This window comes from Cryptotermes secundus, unplaced genomic scaffold, assembly GCF_002891405.2.
Source record: "Cryptotermes secundus unplaced genomic scaffold, Csec_1.0 scaffold2095, whole genome shotgun sequence".
Classification (NCBI taxonomy): domain Eukaryota; kingdom Metazoa; phylum Arthropoda; class Insecta; order Blattodea; family Kalotermitidae; genus Cryptotermes; species Cryptotermes secundus.
This window is the reverse complement of record NW_019721789.1, coordinates 63,074-77,302: the sequence shown is the minus strand read 5'-3', so window position 1 is coordinate 77,302 and position 14,229 is coordinate 63,074. Positions and strand designations below refer to the sequence as shown.

Here is a 14,229-nt window from a genome sequence, read left to right as displayed (position 1 = left end):
CAGCTGAGCGACTGTCAGCTTCTCAAAGACTTCATTTCGCGGCGTTTGTATGTTTACTGTTACAGCCTTCCCTAAAACTGAACTTTTCCAATCCACCAATTACACCGCAGACTTAAAAAATAGGGGACAAAAAACAATATTATAAGGTCAAACGCTTATAAAATATGGGTTCTAGTCCTGAGGGAGTTGCTGAGTAGAGAACATACTGAACATGTGTTCGTGTTCCAACAAGCAGTCTTTCAGATTAAAAGCAACAGCATAAGTCAATACTCAATCAATCATTGTCAGAAGAACATGCTCGGTTATAAACTATGAATCACGAATTTGTTGCGCTATACTTCGGTCATCCTGAACTGACAAAAGTAATGTAAAGCAATCTCCGGACACCAGTGCAGCTGCCACATGTAGCTTCACTAAACTGGTCTGCACGAGCAGAGCATTAATCTACTGCACCTGATACCCACACCGGCGTTACCTGCAGCACTTCCGATCGGGAGTCATCAAAATGAATCGTATTATCTTTCCTTGCGCTCCCAAACCGTGACACGTCACGTTAATATTGGCGATGTGGAATATCTCAGCTCATGCTGATTCGTGTCAAAAGTTATTTATTTCGATCTGTGTATCTCAGTACAGTGACGGATATTTAAACTCTGCCTTTTACTTGCAAACATTAACAATTTCAACACATGCGATAAGCCCTGGACACACTCAACTCATTATTTATGTATCAGCATGTGTTTCTTGCAGCAGTTAGAAGTGGATCTGGAGGTGTAGCTCCACAATTCTTGACCTCGGCACTAGATGGAGGACGCCCTGGAGATAAAACTCCCTCGTTACCCGCTCGATGGGCCCCAGAGCCGGTCTGGACAATGCGGAGATGAAAAAATGTCTTCCCCTTGCCGAGAATCGAAACCCGGAAGTCCTCCCCTTCGCTATACTGGCTCAAAAACTGATATGGACCTGTAACAATGTGGACAGCCGTATTTTTCGCTGACCAGGACAGAGATCGATTTGGGTGGTTGCTATATCACAACGTTGGAGAACATCTGACACAGCAAAAACACTCCTTGCATGTTCACTCCATAGCTTCGATTAACGTCACGCAGTGAGGCCGGTTTGTTGAACGGATATCGCATAGAAACGATTCGATTCGAGATCGAAAAGCCGGACTAACATCGACTGTTCCAGACTCAGCATAGGGTGGACTTTTCCCTCTGCTTAACTCGTTAAGCGCTACGCCATGGGGGAGTGCATGTATAGATCCACATTTTCTTGACTTTGGCACTAGTTGGTGAGTGGTCAGCTTCAAGCCCCGGCCCCTCTCACCCAGGAAAGAGCCCCAGATACCCATTGTATAGGAGGTTAGGTGGACCCCAGAGTCGGTCTGGACTATATGGAGAAAATTCTTGACCCTACCGGGACTCGAACTCCGACCCCTGGGTCTACAGCCAGTAGCCAGTCGCTGTACCGAATGCGCTATCCCGGCTCACTACCTTAGTACGAAATCCTACGAAGATGTGATAATAGTTAAAATATTTGGGTACAACAGCAACAAATTAAAATAACATTAATCGACGAATTAGGAGGAGACTGAATTCGGGGATTTCTCGCTACTATTCAGCACATTAGCACGTACCTTGATTTTATCTCGTGTTAAGGGGAGAACACAAGGCCAAGGCGCCTGAGAACAGGAAGTTGAGAATATTTGGACATAAGAGGGAAAACGTCAAGAGCAAGGCGGAGAGAGCGGCATACTGAAGAGCTTGGCAGTTCAGTCTTCACCAAATACGCATATATACACATACAAGCACGTACATTACAAACGAATCCAGTTTCTAAATAATTTTCGTTACCGAATTCAGCGAACTACATAGGCCTAAATACCAAGCTCGAGGGTAACTCACACAAGTTTCTAAAAATTTCAGAACTAGTAACCACTCACAAGATATTTCCAGCCAGCCTGGGGCGGCGATAACACTCCAAACTTTAAGTATATTCGAGAGGTGCTTATTTCGAATCTCGGCCAGGGCACATACTATCGTGACAGGGTTACCGCTGCTATCATCCGTCCGCGCAATGTCGACTGTCGGGCCAGCAACTCGAAAAGACCACGATAACGTCCTTCCAAGTCTTTTCATATTCATTATTCATCAATAATTTTATCATTAGATGCCACCTGGGATCCTGACAATGTCAATACGCATTCCGACCCTTAATACTGTTCATCGAAGTCGGTATAGCGACTGGCTACGGGCTGGACTACTGAGAGGTCGGAGTTCCTCTACTCTGCGTCGTCCAGACCGGCTCTGGGGCCCAGCCAGTCTCCTATCCGATCGGTACCTGGGGATCTTTCCTTGGGGGTAAAGTGGCTGAGGCGTGAAACTGACCACTCACCTCCAGCTAGTGCAGAGATCAAGAAAATGTGGATCTATACATCCACTCCCCCACACGCCTTCATGGCGTAGTACTTAATTTAGTTAAGTACGGGCCAACTTTACTTTTACATTATATATGTACATCAGCCGCACCGCTGTAGGCTTGCAACGCTCAATAACGGAATGTATGAAGAACGGGAAACTTAACTCACTTGTTTAATTTCAGATCAACGGGTCACAGGGAGATTTCGGGTAAAGTACCTGTACTTACTGGTTATTTTAAAATATGTAAGCAGTGCCACTGCTGACAGCAGAGCCGACGCGAGCTTAGAGAATGGGGAATGTAAAAGCAGAAAAATACCAGACACTTGTTACGGGATTAAACCAAGCCTCCACTTCGATCGTGTGGTATGGAAATGAAGGCTGGTCTGAATCTCGAATTTAATTTCATAAATTGGAATACATTCTTGGCTGTGATAAGCCCACTTCGCCAGATGTGAAGCGAAGTGGCCATGCGTGGCATTCATGCGCACATCAAACAACTGGCTCGCGGGGTTAGACCCGTCTCCGGCCGTGGATTTACTTACACATGTCTAGGTAAAAGGACTTGACGAAGGATAATGCCAAATCCAAGGAACTGTACTAAAATCTTTAAAAAGGATTCATACTTTCGGAAATAATTATGAAATTAAATTCCACATACTGGAAAGCAGCCATCTAGAATTTTGTTTTGTTATCCACTGCAACAACATATATACTTCTGGAATAGCTCAAAAGGCACACAATGGCAAATTAAACTATAAAAAGTTGTAGTTTCGATCATGAATTCTTCCTTTAGCAATCTGCAATTCAGTTAATATGGTAAAGTTATCCCTGTAACGGACCGTGGAGTCTTAACAGGGTTGCGAGAAGTCTAGACTACCATATCTTATTACAAAAATCGGTTCACAGATGGCGGTATGATTGTCAGCCTTACGAGCAGTCTTCCCTTTAACCCCAGGAAGATCCCTGGTACTCATTTCTGTTAGGGGCTGAGTCGACCCCAGGGCCATGGTGCGGATGAAAGCCGGGTCTGGTCACGTGGAATTTGTGGTGGACAAAGTGGCGCTGGGGCGGGTTTTCTCCGAGTACTTCGGTCTCCCTTGCCAATCTTCATTCCACCAAATTCTCCATCATCATAATCACCCGGGGCAGGCTACAATAGGACAATCAGTGGCCGCCGTGCCGAGTGAACCCAGTTGGACTCCACTCCCCAGTAAGCGAATTAAAAAAAATTAAGGTTGTCACCTTTACGCGCCGGCCGCCCTTTACCCCCCATGAAGATTCCTGGTACTTATTTCTGTTAGAGGCTGAGTCGGCCATAGTGCGGCTGGAAGGATTACGCAAATTGTAATTAAAAAAAAAACACCTCATCGGGACTCGAACCTGCGACCTTCCAGCTGTAGCATTATACCCAAACCAACTACGCTACACCGTGCTCCCAGAAACCCGAACATTTCCACCACAAAATTCTACAGTAACGGCAAACTGATCAACTACTTTGGTGGTGTGCAGGAAATGTTCACCCTCAGGTCAGTTAATTAGGGCCAGCCCTGTTCTGTTACAAAATTGTGCACAGGCTGTGTATGTGGCAAGGGTGGTGCGGAACCTCATCTCATTTCGAGACTCTTAATATGGTATGTGGAATTAAGTATCATCAACAGCCACACATAAAAAGCTCATTCAGTGGTCGCTGCGGAGTTGAGATATGTAGCGTCGGCGGCTTTAATGCTTTGGGTGAGTCTGTGGCTCACAGTCCCGGCACACAGGCTCTATAAAAAAATAAACTTCCAAAATTCGACAATCTCGGGGAATTCAAAAGGCAACCCTACATAGTTTTTTTGCACACAAATACTGCTGCTGAAATTATCTAAACCAGAGTCTAATGTATTACTCAACTCATCCTCGTGCTTTTCTCAATTCTAATCGAAAGATCATGAATTATTTTTTTTATTACTAGTGGGGTGGGACTAATTCCCTTGTACTGCGGCCACTTCTGGCCTACTGTACCAGCCCCAGATGATAGGTGAGGAAGATTGTGCAGCAATTGGTGGAATGAAGATTGGCAGGGGAAACCGAAGTACTCGGAGAAAACCTGCCCCAGCGCCAATTTGTCCACCACAAATCCCACTTGACCAGACCCCGGGATCGAACCCGGACCGCGGCGGTAGGAAGCCAGCGACTAACCGCTTGAGCTGTGGGGCAGCCAAGATCATGACTAAGGCGGGATTCACTATGTTAGCTACATGTGCGACTGTTTCCCAAAGTTTCCCAGCTCAGAGTCTCACTCACTTTATAAAGAACGTAGAAGCAATTCTACTACGTCCCGTGAAGCGTATATTTCTATTTACTATCAATAAATATACAGGAGCACGACGCAATCTTTCAATACTTAAAGCACATACACCTAGCATAATTAAAACACTGCCATACACGACATTCACTCATTTAAATTAGTAATACTATACTGTAAGGAGGCGGGATAGCTCAGTCGGTATAGCGACTGACTACAGGCTGGACGACCGAGGATTCGGGTTCGAGTCACGGTAGGTTCAAGAATTTTCTCTTCTCCACGTCGTCCAGACCGGCTCTGGGGCCCACCCAGCCTCCTATCCAGTGGGTACCAGAGGCTCTTTCACCGGCAGGGGCGTGAAGCTGACCACTCACTTCCAACTAGTGCTGAGGTCAAGAAAATGTGGATCTGTACGTCCATTCCCCCATACGTCTTCATGGCGTAGTGCTTAATTAAGCACAGGGTCAACTTTATCTTACTGTACTGTATCGCCTACGAATTTCAAGCTCTGACAACGAAAACCCGGTAGATATCCACGTTCGAAATTGTGAAAATTCCCAAGCATGATAACTTTTGGCTCGCAGTAAGCGGGAAAATGTGTCGTCCCTGTTCTGCGCGGTTTGTTAAGCCTTCTATGCGCGTAACTGCTTCTCGTGGAATAGTAATTATTCGGTCGTCGTACTGTGAAGAACGCGACATCCAAATTGGTACGGAAATAAAAATTCCTCTTCGATTATTCCTACGAATCACTCTGACATCATAGCACCAGACGCTGTGAACTATCGCCCAGAATAACTTCAACTGATACAAGAAATAATCCAGATATGGTCTTCCGGGTAGCTGCGGCACCGTGTACGTTAGGTGGCGCATACAAATGTTTCGCAGGAACCTGAATACTGAGAGACAGGGATCCTCTGAAACTCTGTTGTACACTCCCGAGATCACATGGTGTCATAACAGCCTGAATATTTACATGTTATGTTTCAGATGAACTTGTAAACAAATGCAATCCTATGGGTTTTGATTGCACTGCTCAATATGAACAGACTGCTACAACTTTCCTTAAGCAGTTAACCTTGATGTGGAACCGGGAATGCTCTGATTACTGCTTATATCAGTTTCAATACCAGGAAGGGGGGAAAAAAATAGGAAGCGGAAATGACGCACCTGCTCGTGTCGAAGACTCGAGTTCCTCTCTGGGTATTTGTTAAGTCACACGAACTTAAGCAAGCAGTTACGTTTACAGTGGACTTTAAAAAAAATGTGTCACAGATTCTTTAAGCTCATTTTCCCCCCGATTTCAAACGCATCTTCCTCGATGAGAAGTGGCTTTGTAACGGTTGATAAACGTCGGTTACTTTCAGGCACTAATAAAATTGTTAAATGAAGGTTTTCTAAGTCGTTTGTACATGATGTCGGTACACCTCAAATAGGCGTAATGCAATGACTTACCGTCTATATCGCACATTTTCGCTGAAGACTGAAACCCCCCACTTGGCTCTGTGGTTCCAGTCACGGATCTCTGCATTTGTATGCAAACAGACGAAAGACGAAAAAAAACGACTAAAATCTCAGCTTAAAGGGCCAATCAGGACAAGATATGAGAAAGTAAAACAATAATATGCATAAAAAGTAGCACAGTTTTGTGTAAACTGGATCTTTATGGCTATATACCTAATTACTTTGATGTTCACCAAGAGATTGAGAACAGAGCTTTAATGTCCCGTACGCAGTTATTTAAATCAAAGGTTTCTCAGAGTTAAAAATCCTTACATTGCGAGATTTAACAGATTATTATTTCTCTGGGAAGAATATGGGATCACAATTTGGGGAAGAGGTTTTTCATTAGTACCAGCAATTTCACTTCCACCAGTGTATGCACCCCTACAGCATCACACTACAGCAGAGAGGGTAGTTCTCAGTTACGTTCACTGCATCAACTTCATATTTCATAGAGTTCCTGACTTAAGCAGAAAATCGTAGGTACTTATGGACGTGAACCTCTCTCTACCTGTATGCTACGTAAATTGAGCGGTAACCGTAAGTCTTTTTGTTCAAACCCTGGGAAACAGTGGGGCTAACATGCAAAACGCTGTCCAAAAATGTAGTCGGAAGTTCCATGAAACATTACAGGTCATTTAAGAAGTTACAGAAGGGCACACCATCCCTTTTGTCTGTGCACCACCTCCTGGCTCTGCGGACACTACAAGTATCCGTTGAAGCACTAGGTCCGCCTTGAACTAGCAATCTTCCTCGCTTTCGGTTTAACATTTCTAGCGAGCCTCACGACAAGTAACATTTAGTAGCATTTTATGAGCCTCACGACAAGTCGATAATCACAAATTATTGACCGCTTTGCTTCGTCCGGCAACTTCCCTTTCCTCCTGTCTTTCATCAGAAGAAAAACAACTCCTGGATACAAGCTACGTATGTTTCTTTTCGTCCCATGGGCTACTCTCAACATATAATGTGATCGCGCTCCCGTGGCATTGCTTAACGCAGGACGCAAGCTGCCTCATTTGCCTCTAAGTACAAAATGAAAACTACGATATTAAGTTTACATAATAACAATTATAACACGTGTCATCATTCGTTTTATGGGCCCACGTTTAGGGCTAGTACCGTGTATTGGCTTTTAGCTTAGATATGTTAAAACACTAAAACTTTAGAAGCAATCTCATTGTCTGTGTATAGACCAGACTCCTGTTGTGTTTCGCCGGGTCAGAACAAGAAACAGGATCTGTGCGGCTCTCAATAAGTTTCAACGTGGCATTACCCGACAGCTCTCTACGCCAGAGAGTGGTCGCACGGTACCTCCAGCTCCTCAGTACAGCCGCTGTACTGCAAATCCGGGCTACACGCTGGGGGTACATTCCCGCGAATTATTTAAGCAGTGTGCCGGAAGAGGCCCGGCCAGATTCAGTAGGAGACTGCTGACGGAAACAGACTCAGTCACTTTCTACCCAGCTCACGGTATTTATTTATTACTTTGCAATACTGACCGCCACCAACTTAGCTCATGTAAATTGTCTTAAGGCAGTTTCTCGCTTCTTTTGTTTGAAACTACGTTAAGTGGCGTTTCACGCCAGCAAAAATTATTAATCAGTGGTTGAACGGCGGTTAGCAGAATTAGAATTTCATACTTAGAACCATAACCAAACTTAGTAGCTGACACTCATTATGAAACATAAGTCTACTTCGTTAGTTTAGGCCTGTGTGCGCGCAGTTTGTGAAGTCTCTTACACGAAACATAGCAAGTGACGGTAAACGGAGAGTGAATTCGACATTCCTACAAAATTACACTAACGCTCATATTAAAATTATTAAACAGTGCAACTGAATTCTTAATACTCAAGCGTAAAAATTTCTGTCGCCCAATAGTCACATTATTCTTAACGCCATTATCATTTCCGCATTGAATTTACATTTAAATTAGAGGGCATAGCCAGAACTTTGCTTACTAAGACCAGACACACCGATAAACCACCTAAGACGAACTGTAACATTCATCACATCTGTGGAAACGCTTTCTGTGTAGTGCAACGTCCGGAGCGACCTACACTTCACAACCCTGCGCAGCGTCCGTCGCGGTTGGTTGGTTAAAAACTCATTCTGCATAAGACAGTGGTCTTGGGACCTATAATCTCTGCCTGGATAAGCCACGACATTTTACGATTTTCGTTACCATTGCATGTTACGTAGTTTAAAAGCGCCGTTAAGTAGTCTAGTACATAACGAATTAATCAATCATACTCTTTAAAAGTACAGCACTTCAAACACGTTACACCACGCCCCCTAACAACCATTTAGATCTGATGTACGGGAAGTATTTCCTGGACCGTTCACGGGTAAACAGGCTAAAAGTTCTAATCGCAATGTTGCATTAACAGCTGGATGATGGGTATGTTCATGTCAACTGCACAACACTTCACAATTTCTCAGAAATATCACCTGTGCTGTGAACCACGTCCTATCGTAGTGTAAAAGCTGTTCACATCTGGTCCGACATTCCAGCGCGCATACACGAGTAACGCAGGATAAACTGCCAATTTTATGAGCTATCCAGCATTTCTAAACGTTACTTTCGCAACGGTCGACAGAAGCAATCTACATGTCACAAGACTTGATATTAACTTGTTGGGGAGAGATTTTGAGAGACTTGAATCAATTACACAGCGAACTATATCTGAAATAGCAAAAATACATACCTGAAATAACCGGAAGTTATTTGTTAAAGTACGAAAAAGAAGTCTGCAAATACAGATTTTAAACATGAGACGAACACTTCCGAATATCGATAACTTCAGAATGTATGCACAATGACAATGCCAATAAAGCCTGACAATAAATACACTGTAATCTGGCACAGTTCACGAATACACGAATTATTCTAAATTGTATACTTACCAACTATGCTTATTGCCCAATGAACAGCAACGGAAAAGAAACTGTTCTATGTGCTTACGGACCTAAATACGGTTACTGTAGTTTAAAAATATTCGAATATAAGCCTTACTGCTGTCTTACGTCAAACTATAAAACGTACTTTTTAGACTCTTTACCCAATTTGTCTTGACTTTACATCGTAAGCAAATTCGTGCCTGAATTAAGAGTTCATCTCTTTAAATCACTGTGATAACATTGGTAACGGCCCAGACACATTTACCGATCTGCTTGTAAGTCTGAGTATAGAGACGCGTCAGCTGAACGGGTTGTTAGTGTAAGTTAGTCTTCCGGCATTAAGAACATATGGACGACAGAAACCTGTTCTGCCTGCATATTCATCACATTTCAGTGCGTGGGATTTGTCCCCACGGCAAAAAGTACATGCATTCTGAGAGCAACAGGGTTCAAGAAAAACATTCGGACACGTCCACAAACCCATATATTTTGGTTTCGCTGACCTCATCGATAAACCTATATCCATGCCGATATTACACGCATCACGCACAAAAAATTCTGTAAAACTCGTAGAATTACGTGTTATAGGCCTACAGTACACCACTTAAGCCCTCAAGAGATCCGAGTATGACTGGTTGACTCACCTTCACACGTGAACTGCCCGTAGTGCTTTCCGCTGGATTTGTCACCACACACGACACATTCGATATTCTGGTTCTTGTCAGCACCCTGTGACGACCCCCCAGACTGGGTGCTGGCTGCCTGCGAGCCAGGGGTAGTGCTCTGCTGGAGGTCCCTACCTCCCAGCCCGGCCGTACCACCGCCGCCGCCCCCGCCCGGGTTTGTGAGCCCGGTAATGTCCTCTGCCGCCGTGGGTGTGCCGGGTCCTGCGCCCGGACCCAGTCCCGGGTGGCCAACATGGCCCAGCACCACGGCGCTGCCGGCGCTCGGGTCCCGCCAGGCGGACGGCGGGGGCGCCACCAGCGCCATGCTGCGCGGGAACCCGAGCTCCAACGTGGTGACGTCGGGGGCCTGACCGCGCGACCCGAAGAACCCCGTCGTCGTCGGACACAGCACCCCGGTACACACGGCGAGGGCGTTGTGAGGAATAATACTGGTAACTGTTCCGGCGGATGCTGACCGCCTTTACCGCAATTCTTTAGTAGTGCTCTTCCTTCCCAATCCTCTTTGTAGTGTTTACGTTTCTTCACTTGCTTACTCTTTACGATGACCTAAGGCAAGAGACGTGACAGCTATCTCTTCACAAAGTCCTGACCTCAAACGACACCAAGAGGTCAACACTGCACAGTCAAGAGTCACACACAAGCACTCGCACACGCTCGAGTCAGACGGGCGCGTTCAGTAACATGACTACTCACGGAGTGTGCACTGTCCGCTACAGCGACCTGGCGAGGCGAAGAGGCCAACCGAAGACAGCAGCAGTTACAGCACAGCTCAGCCTCAGCCGGTTCGAAACCAACTGCTTTCTGCTGGGCCTGTTTGAACCCTGACACCCGGCCCCTGCGACCCCTCCTCCCCCCTTTGGCTCTAACCGCGATCTGTTTCCGACCAGCCAGCCAGAGCTGCACTGTTACCATAGCAACCGGCTGCCATGCATGGGCGGCTGGCTCTTTGAGGGGAAGGGGGAAGCGCAGCCCTGGCAAGACTTCGGGCTCGCCCCCGACCAAGAGGCCACGGCTCCCGCGTGCTCTGATTGGCCCGAACTCACATCCGTTATCCTCCACTAGAATTTGTCTCGCCGTCTTCACAGGAGTTTTAATTTCGCGAAACAGTGGTGCAACATGTAGAGAGCGGTTAGGCATCTCCGTAGAGACGCCGCAGCCCTGCCTCCGAATGCTGCAGATGGCCAGCTTGTGGGTACTGTCTTCGTCAGGAGACAAATATGCGAATTATACACCTTGCGAATGTTGCGACGTCAGACTGCCAGGGGGGGGGGAGATGAGGCAGAACTGACACTTCTGTGGCCCCTTTCAGGGCGCATGCCAAAAGGTCACCACCCCTCCTTCACCACCACCTACCTTACAACCCCATGCATGATACTCTCCACCCACATATTGTGGGGGCGGGGCACCAATCAGAACTTGTAGAACGCGTAAGTGAGGTGCTAAAAATGGGCAGGGCCATAGAGAGCGTCGGTCTTTTGATAAGCTGCGTCGTCGGTAGCGTCGTGGCGAGGTCGGGAGGGTCGCCTCACTCAGTAGCGAGGAGCTGACCGCCAGAGGTGAGGAACGTGGCCGGTGCGCCACCTCGTGACCCTAAGCGCTAATAAAATACATGGACCGGGGCCAGCAGTGGCGTGCGTTCGCTACCGAATCGCCCGGAAGGCATACTGCAGGCGCTTAACTGCGTTTATTTCTGTTATTAAATATTGTCATTGGGCAGATTGAACGCCAGCCCTACAAGAATAGAATTTTTGCATGTTCTTATGGGCATTGATTGCATGATATATTGTTACATAGTGGAGAAACTGAATCACTTCTTATTATATATTCCATTTGTTGAACTGATCGGTAATCGATGCTTGGACGACAAGAAATTTGTTGAAGGAAAGATTCGAACATTCGTGGTTATGAAGAAAGCAGTCTTCTGGGATTTGGCACCGTGTATATGTGGTGTTAACCGACGTTTCGGAGAACGTATCGCCTCATCTTGAGGGTAGAAGAAGTCCGCAGGCGAAGAGACCGTGGGAACCGGTACAAGCAGACTGCGGATATCTTATATTTTTCCTTTCACCCTGAAGATGGAGGCGATACGTTCCTCTGAAACGTCGGTTAACACCACATATACACGGTGCCAAATCCCAGAAGACTGCTTTCTTCATAGTCACCGCCGTGAAAACCTCAAATCCTACATGCGTGGTTATGTTTCTGTTGTCCCTGTGCTTACCTAATTAAGCATAACGCCATGAAGGCGTATAGGGATGTAGATGTATAGATCCATACGTTCTTGACCTCTTTACTAGTTGGAGGTGAGTGCTCAGCTTCACGCCCATGCCGCTTTACCCCTCGAGAAATAGCCCCCGGTACCCATTGGAAGGGAGGTTGGATGGACCCCAGAGCCGGTCTGGACTACTTGGAGAAGAGAAAATTCTTGACCATACCGGGACTCGAACTCCGACCCCTCAGTCGTCTAGCCCGTAGTCAACCGCTATACCGACTGCGCTATCCCGGCTCCGTGCAATACATACATAAAACTACATATCAGGCTATATTTGGCCTGCTTCAAACGCACAAAGAATTTCGCAACCGATGTTTGGCTATGCCTACTCCTAAGTATGATGCACATGGAAACTGAATCTTAAGTACGCGCATGCGTACCTAGGATTGAGCATAAAAGTCACAGTATATATGATCATAGCTTAGAGCCCGTTACTGTAGGAAGTCTTTAACAAATCAGATTAATGTCTCTGTACTGGTATAGGCGTGTGATTTAAGTTGCCAGGAAAACATGTCTTACCGCCACACGTTGGAGGGATTGCGTTTAGCGTGTTGTGGTGTCAACTTCCTTGCTTAGGGTAGGGCTGGGCTGAACACTGCGTCTATCATACGAGAGACAAATTAACGCGGTTAATTACCAAAGTGCCGTCCGGCATAGGAGCCTTACTGCAGTAAAAACTTTTTAGCTAGCAGGAAGAGGGTGCGGAGTGGTGAGATATAAATTAGGGCTATTTTCCTGTGCCATTGCTCTTTATTGTCTTACAAGTTAATAGGCCAAAATATAATATTTCAATGGATGTGTGTGTGATAGGAAATCTTGGGGGTTTCTGTAATAGTAAAGGGCTGTGGAGTCCCATAGGGTTGTGAGACGTCGAGGTTTCCACATTTTCTCTAGAGAATCGGCTCACAGATGGCGGTGAGATTGTCAGCCTTACGCTCTGGCCTCCCTTTGATCCCCAGGAAGATTCCTGGTACTCATTTCTGTTAGAGACTGAGTCGACCCCAGGGCCATAGTGCGGCTGGAAGGATTAGGTAAACTGAAACAAATTCAATAACCTTACCGGGAATCGAATCCGCGACTTTCTGGCTTGTAGCGTAGTTCCTCAATCAACTACTCTACCGCGTGTCTCTCTGTATTATAGCGTGTCAGAATTTGACCATTTCCGTTCTTTTTATTACAGACCTTTCATTGTGCCTAATTCATTTTCTCACGATTTTACTCCGATACGGGAGTCACATGTGCGTGCTGGCTGCTCTCACATTTAATAAGTCTGTGTTTTGCCCATGAGTTTCGAATGGTGCTTAGAATCAGCAGCGATAATTTCCGTAACTGAAGGCATTTTAATACTTACAGAGTATGTTCTCTGTAATGTATGAACTAAATGTTCAACTACTATTCAGAATAACTCCAGATTTCAGAGGGTGAAGACAGCCCTTATAACTTTATGAAGCTTACTTTCTCTCATACAGTATGTGGCCAACTTCATGGAGCTGAGCCCTTCTTGAGAAGCCGCCAATTGTGCAGGTACCGAAGAACTTCCCAGCATTTTATGGAACCCGAAGAATTCATTACCTTATTCACAAGAGCCCTCCACTGGTTCCTATCCAGAACCAGATCCATCGAGTCCATACCACCAGTCCTATCCCTCTTAAGATCCATTTTAATATTATCCTTCCACCTACGTCTTGGTCTTCATAGGCTATATTCAAAACAAAGTTGTTCCAAGTCATTACCACCGTCATCCTTACACAAGAGAATGGTAAACTGCGGTGAAACTTTCATTATTACTGCAGCTACGTGCTATTGTAACAGATGATAAGGAAACTTCTCCTATCTCATGTGAAATGATTTGGAAAGACGCGACCTTGTCCGATTTAAAACATCGTTCCGATATTCGCTTTGAGAGACAGCAAACCTACAGACGATATCATCGTAATAATGCGACCGGTTGCTCAAAGATTTCAGGTATGGAACCAGAACAACAGAACTTGGGTTACTTAATAGCGAAGGTCTCAATAATCACGACAACAGAGGAACGACTGAAGGCGTCTCCTAGGCAACGGATACAGAAAAGGGCAGTTACATTTGAGACGCAAACCCATACTGTTCGACCAGAACCTACCTCAGGGAGAGAACTGACCAAATTAAGACAGACTACTG

General features: G+C 45.7%; 1 protein-coding gene across 1 annotated transcript in view; it reads right to left on the bottom strand.

Annotated features, from left to right (window-relative positions):
* LOC111861221 (steroid receptor seven-up, isoforms B/C) overlaps positions 1-10,673 on the bottom strand; it is a 65,616-nt gene extending 54,943 nt beyond the window's left edge. The window contains exon 1 of the mRNA XM_023845615.2: positions 9,756-10,673. Within this exon, the coding sequence (XP_023701383.1) occupies positions 9,756-10,101 (346 nt within the window). The 5' untranslated portion in view covers positions 10,102-10,673. The remainder of the gene's footprint in view (positions 1-9,755) is intronic.
* Positions 10,674-14,229: the final 3,556 nt, after the last annotated feature.